Genomic DNA, 10,148 nt, shown 5'->3' on the forward strand with positions numbered 1-10,148 from the left:
TCTATTATTTAATATTATTTATCACAAAATTAATTTAAATAAATAATAGATCTTGCCAAAATTAAATGCATTAAACATATTAAAAGCGTTTACAACGTAAATCGATTGGATCTAGGGCATAACACTTACACATACTGTTAGGTTATGTGCCCAATAGTATATTTTGCATGATAAAATAATAATAATTATAATAAAAAAATTGTATTATCTTTAAACTTGTAAAATTGTTATCATATCCGTCACTTTGATCATTATTTGAAAAGTTAACGAACTTGATCACATGACAAAAGAAATTTCACAACATTGAAAGTACATCGTATGTAAAACTCAGATCGACATGGAATCGAGTCAATCAATTTTTATAATGACGAGTGATAGTCACGAATAAATAATATTTTGATAAGTTTAATAACAATTCAAAAAACTTTTAAAATTCAGTATCTTTAATTTATATAGTATGCATTTGTTACATTAAAAATGACATTTTCAATTGATGCGTTCTAGGAAAATCTTAAAATTAAAGAAAGCAGTAAATAAGAACATTAATTATAAGAGATTAATTTAATGATCAAGAGTGTAACTGTAAACCTCAAACCTAGTTATTAATTTTCCTCCTCTGGACCTTCTAATTGCATTATTTCCTGTGTATTATATTATAAGCTTTTTTTTCTTTTAGCGTTGAACACCCTTAAAAAATAAATGAAATCTTGTTCAATATAATAAACAAGTCATACCAAATTATCCCGTAAAATATCGGCACTTACCATACATTGAGAATTATTAATTTATTACTCTATTCGTCCCATAAAAATGGATTTATTTTCTTTTTGTTTGTCACAAATTATATGCTACTTTCCTAGTTGATTTTTTAATTTTCTAATAATAACCCTATATAATATGATTTGTTATCAATAAATATGAACTACTCATATGTATACCATTATTTAAACTATATAAAAACATGCACCACAGATAGACCAAAGAATAATGGGTTAAACCACTTTGTCGGAAGAATAATAGAAAGAGTTATTCTTCTTGGACAGGGCCAAATACGCCCTATCCGTCTAGTTTATACGCCCTATCCGTCTAGTTTAACTCTAATAGAAAATGTTTAAACTATATAAAAATATGCACTGCAAATAGACCAAAGTATAATGGGTTAAACCACTTTGTTAGAAGAATAAGGGTCCGTTTGACTGCAAAAATAAAATATGGATGGAAAAAAACGAATTCTATGAAATTGAATTGCCTAGAACTTGTTTTATTGTTTATTATCAATTAAATATATTTGATTTGTATAATTTTTCACTTAAAAATTGTTTAAATTTTGAATCTTTTAGTGTTCATTTGACTTTATTTTCCATGAAAATTATCAACTAAAAGAATAAAATTTGTTAAAATTGTGAATAGAAATTGTTTTCATTGCCAAAAATAGAATTAAAGAAAACTTTAAAGCTGGAAAAACCCATTTCTCACCAAATCCATGGAAATTGATTTTCCACAAAATCAAGGAAAAATTCTCACGTGGAGAGAGGAGTGGGGGATAGAAAATGTTTTTCATGAAAAATTCTTCAAATCAAACAAGCCCTAATAGAAGTTACTCTTCTTGAACAGGGCCACATACCCCCTATCCATCTAGCATAACTCTAAGAGTCTGTTTGATTGCGAAGATGAAATTTGGGTGGAAAGAAAATGAATTCTAGGGAATTGAATTACCTAGAAATTATTTTGCACGGAATTGTAAATTATTGTGTTTGATTGGTATAATTTTCTACGTAGAAAATGTTGAAGTAAAAGTGTTTTTGGTGTTCGTTTAGCTTTGTTTTACATGAAAATTGTCAATTTCAGGGATATCATCTTTTACAATTATTCCTAAAATTTGTTCCCATTGCCAACAATTAAAAAAAAAAGGACAAAAAGCAAAAAAAAAAAAAAAGGGGGAAAACCAAAAACCACATATCCCCTAAGAAAATAAAAGATGGAAAATCACGCTTTAAGGTGTTGTACCTAGAAATTCATGGAAAATCAATTCCCTGGAAAATTTTGTCAATCAAACAGGCCAAAAGTGGAAGTTGGAATTCGAATTCCAAGTTCCATGGAAAATTTCATGCAATCAAACGGGGCCTAATAGAAAATGTAGAATAACAATTTCCCATGCTTAACACATCAATCAGAATGTCTACGGAAAATGTAACGTGAATCAGTTCTTCCGTTAATTTCTAGGCCTTTTTGTCTAATTGTACAAAGGAATACCCAAAAATAATAAATAAAAATAAAAATATAAAATTATGGGCTCTAATTTATTTCCATCTAGAACTGAAATATGGAAAATCTAATACTGTAACATACAAACGACCTATAGTAAAAGGACGTTCTAACAAAACCAAATATCTGTACATTTCTTATGAAAAAGAAATCTCATCTTTTCAGACATGGACAAGACAATGACGGCACCATGTTTCATAACAAGTTCAATTAACTATTGGTGCACCTTGCTCAGCAGGTTGGTGGGGCGGGACCATGGCTGCGGCAGCACCATTTCTCCGATGTCGCTCACGAAGGTAAAGGACAGTTAGTAGGCAGACGAAGAGTGTGAGAATTGTTGCATTTCCCTCCTCCATAATAACATTTTCCACCCATGCCTCGACTTTTGGGTAAAAGTCAGGAAGTGAATCGATTACATGAACCTTCAAAACCCGAAGTAACCCAATTTTCAGTTTAACATATCCACCAGGCAAGTAAAAAATGAGGGATATCAAATATGTCATCATTTGCATAATTTTTCTCCCAAGATAATTGGAATGGCTGAACAAAACAATACAAAAATTAATTTGGATGAAATAAAATTTCTAACAGTTTCTACTTTCTGAACAATACACATATGAGATCAAAATGGTTGATAAAGTTTCAGTTAGAAGATCAAACAGGAGGACAGCGAAGAAAAACTCACCACGAAACTTCCGGCATAATTCTTCCGCACCCACAAGCTTGCAAGGGCTAGTGTTACTGGCAACTTTGCTGCAGGATCAACTTCTAAGGCTTGATCATAGTAACGCTTGGCAAGGTGAAGATCAAATGGTAGCCCTTCTCCGTGCTCGTGCATGTACCCCAGGTTGAACATAGCTTGAGCATTGGCTTGAGATTTGGCATGCATATAAGCCTCTGCTGCACGATCGTAATCTCGTTCCATACCCTGCACAACAAAGACAATGGTAGACAAATCAGTACAAAAGAAAAATGTTTGAAACCAAGTCTAGGACTGTGATAAATTTATATAGCATGACTTACAAAGGGCCTGTTTGATAGAATTTATTTGGGAATAATGAGTTATTAAATGGTACTTTTTGGAGAATGTGTGGTTAAAAAGTAAGGAAACTTGATTGGTTTATGTGTGAAATATTTTATTGTGTGAATGTGTGGTGAAAAATGATCCTATAGTAGACAATTTAAATTTTAAAGGATGACAAATAGGGGTAAAATTTGTATCAAATATAATTCTATCTTGTTGAATATTAAGATACATGAACATACCCGACCATAGTAATATGCATCCCCTATCAACAAAGCAGCATGTTCATTGCCCTGCTCAGAAGCTTGCCACCACAAGTCATGAGCACGCTTGTGCCTTTCTGCATCTGTGCAGATTCCAGACTCTCCCATGCACACACAGAGTTCCCCATATTTGTCGAGGATCCAAGCAGCATTACTTTGTGCAATCTCATACCCCATCTCTGCCAGCCTCGAATACAAAAGGAATGACTTGCTGATATCACCTTTCAGATATGATTCTAGTGCCCATCTAGACAAGGAGCTCCATGGTCCACGCTCTGCAACTAGTTTATATAATGCAGTTGCCTAAACCGAAGCAGACATGGTAATCACTTTATGAACAAATTGGCTTTAAAGCCCTCAGATTGTCTAAAGCAAAACAGCAAGGCAGAAAGACAGAACATCGAAAAGAAATGAGACGGGGAGACGAAGATACGAAACTTCATGTCCAAGTCTTGCAACTAGTCTATAAAATGTGGTTTGATTAAGTAGGCGTGCACAATGCACGAAACAATTAATTATAGGGTAAATTTCTCGTTCTGTGGCAATTTCGTCCCCATTCAATTTTTATCCCACCTACTGTTTCATTTATTAGCAAGAATCATCCCCTAGTAGCAGTTTCCGTCAAAAAATTCTGCTCAAGTGATGTATAAAACAATCTAACCCTTAACTTTAAATAAATAAATACTAAAAGGAAAAAAATAAAAATAAAAATAAAATAATAATAGTAATAGTAATAATAATAAGTTAAAATTACTGCTCTTCTCCTGTGACCCACCCCAGATCCCCCACCCACCTGCGAAACCCAAACTTCCATCACGCCATTGGCACCGCCACAACCCATGAAACCTCCGACCACCACCGATAAATAGGCAGAAAAATTTCCAACAAGTTCTAAAAAAGTTATTTTCAGTAAAATCTCCTCTTTCTACCATAAGTGATCCACGTATTTCCCCAATTTATTCATTGAAGTCTGACTTTTCTCCAAATAACAACATAAAATGACCTGGTTCAAAAATTTTACTTTCAAAACCAAAAAACTTTGATTTGTGATGATGAAACAGGTTTTTACTTCAAAACCAGCTTTCTGTACAAATTGTACTTTAATGCACAAAACAGACAGCAAGATAACCTAAAATTCAGTGAAGAAAGAAACATGGGTTGATATTGCAGATGAGGGTGAAATTGTTGATTCAGGTTCAGTTCCAAAAATTACATGGAACCAAACTCAAAGTTTAATGTGAGGTTCCGGTTCTTGAAATACCCAAATCGAACCCGATGCCTATCCCTATATTTTGGTATTAATAACAATGTCATATTTATTAATTTTAACAAAAAATAAAAATAAAACAAGCAATCAAAATTATTAACAAAGTTATTGAAAAAATGAGTATATGAACTTTTAAAGAAGAATCGTGCAAAGTTTGATACAATCATTTAAAATTTATGACTAAATAAGTTGAATTGTAGTATTGTACCTTCATAATTGTTTCTTACTATTTTTACTTTTAAATTGCTATGGTAGAACCGAAGCCTGAAGGCTCCTTTTCAGTTCCATTTACAAAACATTCGAGATTGGTAGTTTTAGTTCTTGAAATACTTGGAACGAACCATTTGATGCCTGTACCTAAGTGATCACAGTTTGGGTTAGGCTGGTTGGTGGGGTGGGTTTAGGTCACTCAAGGAGAAAAATGGTATTTTTTATTTTTTTCTTCTTCGGCAATTTTTATTTTTATATATTTAATTTTTACGGGCAAGATTGTCTTCATAATCGCTTAACAGAAATTTTTTAAGAAAGATATTACTATCAATGGATCTTGCTAATAAATGAAAGGTGGGTGACAGAAGGATGAATAAAAATTGAATGAGGACGAAATTGCCACAAAATGAGAAGGTTAGGACCTAGAGTGAAATTTACCCTTAGTTTTAACACGCTTCAACTTGTTGAAACAGAAAAGTGAAAAGTTGAAAGTAGATAACGAATACCCATGCCTCTAGAAAAGAGACAGAGAAGAAGAAGAACGTAGAGTGAGGAAATTCAACCAAAAAAAAAAACACTAAAGCATTCTTTTCCAATGTAGTGCATTCATAGAGATTGTACTTAAAGATTTCAACCCAAAAATTTAAGGTTTCTGGAAAAAGAGACTTTATTCAAGTGAAAATGCAGACCAAATAAATATATGAAGTAGATATATAAAGAAACATGTCTAAGATGTTGTGGAAGCAAGGGCACTAAAGCATTCTTTTCCAATGTAGTGCATTCATAGAGATTGTACTTAAAGATTTCAACCCAAAAATTTAAGGTTTCTGGAAAAAGAGACTTTATTCAAGTGAAAATGCAGACCAAATAAATATATGAAGTAGATATATAAAGAAACATGTCTAAGATGGTTTACCATGGGAAGATTCTTCTTGAGCCCTACACCTGTGTGGAACATCTTTGCCAATTGGTAGAATGCTTTCGGTTGACCTGCTTTGGTAGCAAGTGCAAAATAATTGCATGCTACCTTCAAATCCCGCTTCACCCCAAGTCCTTTGAGATACATTACCCCAAGGTTGTAAAACCCACTAGGTTCTTCATTTTCGGCAGCCTTCTCAAAGTATTCTTTTCCCTACAACAGAAAAGTAAAAAGTAACTACTCATATGCAATATATTTTTCAGATTGAAAAAGCCCAAAAGTGCAGTTATGGAGGGTCAGACAATGGAAGTCCTGAAAAGTTAAGAAATAAAAAACCAGGGACCAAGAGAAAGCTTCAAGGTCGAGGCAGAAAGGTCTACCACATTTAGAAAATAGTTGCATATTATATGATGAATGTCATGACTCCCCTTGGATGTCAAGGAAATTACTTTCTTGCTCCTCGTAAATGCTAGTCTAATCCTCCTACAATTCCCATTGTGTTTTCACCTGTGTCTCACTAGGGAGTATCCAATTATGGTCTGGTGAATTGAAGAAATGATCTCAGATCCGGTCCCACTAGTAGATGGTGATTTTAAATTTACTACAAAATTAAACACACACATACCTTCTCTCCCCGCCTCCGCACGTATGCACAGTTCTTTCTTCCACCTCTCAACTTGGACTAATTCTTGGAATTTTAGTAGTGGTTAACTTGTTTATGGAACAGAATCTCTTACTAATTGCAATTATCATTAATGATTTGCACTAACAATATGATTTAATTCTTCTTTTTACATAGTATTCATCGTCTAATATAGGCTCCACCCCAACCCTAAGGAAAAAAGAGGAAAGAAATAAAATTCCTGGATCCACCACTTCTCAAATTCCAAACAAGGAGAATCAAGATTCTTAAGCCAGAAGAATAGAGAAGTTTACAGAATAAATACTAAATAGTGCTTGCCCAGATTAAATGAAAAGAACTTGCATGATAAAAAAATGCTAAAGACAGCAAACATGTCTAGAAAAGAAGCAGCACATAGTCACTAAATTGTATAAGTCCCTCCATTCCCCTCCCCCAATCCTAAGGGCAACAATTAGAAAATGGGGATGAATAGTGAGAAAAAACAAATATATAGTTAAATACAAGCCCGAGAAGGGGAAAATGAAACTTTTACCTTGGTATAGTTCTTTTCCACTCCATAGCCCTTTACATATAAATACCCCATTCCATTATAAGCAGAAATAAGCTGTTGGTTTGATGCAAGCGTAAGCCATTCTAGTGCCTTGGTGTAGTTCCTTTTAACCCCTACTCCCCTTGCATATATCTCTCCAAGAAGTTCCATTGACCTAGGTTCACCTTTCTCCTCAGCCTTTGAAAACCACCACAGTGCCTTGGCATGATTGCGTCTTACTCCCCTCAAACCAAAGTAGTAGAATAGTCCAATTTTATACATGGCTCCAGCATTCCCTTTCTGCGCCTGGTACTCCAAAATCTGAAAGTCTTCATCTTCCTCTCCTCTGGACTTCCTCAGAGCTTCCTTATTCTCCTCTGCACCATTGTGGATTCTAATTGGTTCGATCATAGGCGAGTCCTTTGAGATAAGAAAACTATTCACAGCTACTTCCGCCAATTCAGCATACAGCTTAACTGCTTTATCATGCATCTGCACCAAATAAAAATAAATCCTCACCCAAAGATATTTTTTAACGACAACATTCTTTCACTGAAATTTCAGTATATTGAATAAAATATGACCCTTCTCAGCTAAAGCCTAGCCTCAAAATATTTCAGTCAAAAGTTCTATAGAGTGTTCTGTTTTGCATAAGGGTAAGTTTTTTATTGGATAAAACCACTACTTCGGTATCAAAACTTTATAATTTTTGCTAAGCAACGATGAAAAACACACATATGAACAGATTAATTTATCTTCTGCAATAGGATTAAAAAACAAGTTATTCTGGTAGAGTATTATTTAATAAAGTTACAACATATTAGAAACTATGTATGGAAATAAATGTCTTCAAATTTAAAGTAAGCTTTATTAAGCAAGTTGCATGTGCCTCAGAGCTCAGTCGACAATATAATCAAGGACAGCCTAAATAACTTTGAACTTAGAGTTCACCATTATTTTCAAGCAACAAAACAAAGGCACATAGGTGTATCCTAGACTGTTGGTCAATCAGAGATAAAAACCTACAACCTGAAATTCATTAGAATGACTCATTTAAGCTCTAAATCATGTGCTTACAGCACATCTTAGTAAAATCATTGTTTCCACTTAATTGCCAACACTGTAGAGTTCTAGCAACTTTAAATCAAATAATTTCAGACCGATCATTGACTAGGTTCTCCCTGGCATCCAAAATGATTGGATCCCCTGAGCTTATCAGCACAGAGAATCTTCTTCACAAGTTTTATTAACACAAGGCTCATTTTAAATAAGTCGTAGCTTCGTATATCTTCTTTCATTGTTTGTTTCTCATTAACTTATGTGTCTTATGTTTCCGTAATCCTAATGATACTTCCATCAGTGAAACTAACTTTAGAAAGCCATGCAAATCATATTAGTCCTTGATCAAAGACCTCTCAACATGTTGAAAAACCACAAGAATTTCTACTAAAATTCCAACCTTGCAATTTGCATAAACAGAAAAGTGATAACTCTTTTAACATTCCATGGAAACCTAGATTATTCAAATTTCTAACCATCAAGTTTCCTCCCAATCCCAGCTTTAAAGCTAATGTCAATCCAGCAAACGAAAAATTTTCACCATCAGACTACATTCTGCCAAACCGTTGAATTACTTGCCTAACAACTCTATCATCAAACCCCCTCCCCCCAAACACCAGAAAACCTAAAACAGGAAAAGCACATCAGAAAAGTCTCCATCATTTCTTCGCCCTCAAATTGTCCAATTCTAAAACTCTCAATCAAGTAAAAATATAGAAAACATCCACACATATAGATAAAGAATGCAAACTAAATCGCGTAGTATTTATACATTAAGCAGCATTAACTTCATAGCTTACTTCTTGGCGATAGTAAGTGTAAGCAAGCGCCATCTTGGACTGCATATTCCCATCATGCGCAGCGAAATAGTGATGCAAAAACGCCTTAGCTTTGTTCTTCTCCCTAGTCATCCCCATATTGTAAAAAAATCCCATAACCGATTGCGCGTGCGGGTCACCGCTAGTACTCGCCGCGTCGATCTCAGAGGCAGCCTCCTCCATCAGCCCGTATTCACCCCTACTCAACGCTTCCACCATCTTCCTCACCGCATCATAATAGGTCAACTCACTATTAATCAACGCGTTATTAGATTCATCCGGTTCGGGTTCGAATATGGGTGACCAGGAGCCCGGGTCGAGAACGGAGTCGGGCAGGGACTCGGAATCAGGGAAGTCGTCGAAATCGGATGAGTCAACGACGAAGTCGCCCGGTGAGGATGGATTGTGTGTGACGGTGGGGTCGGAGAGGTCGTCTTGGGTGAGTACGAGGACGAATGGGCGGGCGAGTGTAGAAAGTGGAAAAAGAGCAAGAAGCAGGAGATTGAAACTAAGCAGAATTTTCCGGTTTTCCATTTTCCGATTTACCTTTCTCCGGCGGCTCTTCGTATTTTCCGGTTGATGGGGAAAATGTTAGAAAGGATGAAAATGTGAATAAATTGCCGCCGTGTTTGGATTGGGACACGTCACGGGGACCAATAAGATATTGCCAAATACGAGTAGAGTAGGAAGTAGATTATTTATTTAAGTAGGAGATTGCAGCTTTCTTGAGGTAAATGGCACAAATCCCATATACTTATTTGCGGGATGCTACATATCCTTTCATCGCCAAAATATTGGATCGAACTAGAGGAACATAATGATTGACATAGAGGATGATCGAATACATATATCTCGAGGATCTGACATTATTTAATTCACGTGGAACCCACACACTATGTGAGAGTCGATCACTTTGAATGTTAAACATTTTCGAACAAAGTAACACTTTCCCAAAATATTTCCCATTTGGATTTTGTTATGGGGTTCGATCAAGGAGGCTGTCCTTGTTACTTGAGCAAATCCCTTCCCATGTGAGATTATCCATGTGAAATACAATGGTTACTTCCATTTTCTCAAAATCTAGTAAAATTTTAAATAAAATAAAATAAAAAATTAATTACAACAGTAGTACCAAATTTTTCAAAAAAAAA

General features: G+C 34.8%; 1 protein-coding gene across 1 annotated transcript; it reads right to left on the reverse strand.

The window, feature by feature from the left end:
- Positions 1–2,191: 2,191 nt before the first annotated feature.
- LOC111365279 (ERAD-associated E3 ubiquitin-protein ligase component HRD3A-like) lies at positions 2,192–9,691 on the reverse strand. Its single transcript, XM_022985721.1, has 6 exons — positions 8,980–9,691; positions 7,124–7,612; positions 5,946–6,161; positions 3,532–3,855; positions 2,951–3,193; positions 2,192–2,687 (listed from the first exon to the last, which is right to left on the reverse strand). The coding sequence occupies exons 1-6, from the start codon at positions 9,529–9,531 to the stop codon at positions 2,472–2,474; spliced, it is 2,040 nt and encodes a 679-aa protein (XP_022841489.1). The 5' UTR covers positions 9,532–9,691; the 3' UTR covers positions 2,192–2,471.
- Between the last annotated feature and the right edge of the window lie 457 nt (positions 9,692–10,148).

Source organism: Olea europaea, chromosome 17 (genome assembly GCF_002742605.1).
Source record: "Olea europaea var. sylvestris chromosome 17, O_europaea_v1, whole genome shotgun sequence".
NCBI lineage: Eukaryota > Viridiplantae > Streptophyta > Magnoliopsida > Lamiales > Oleaceae > Olea > Olea europaea.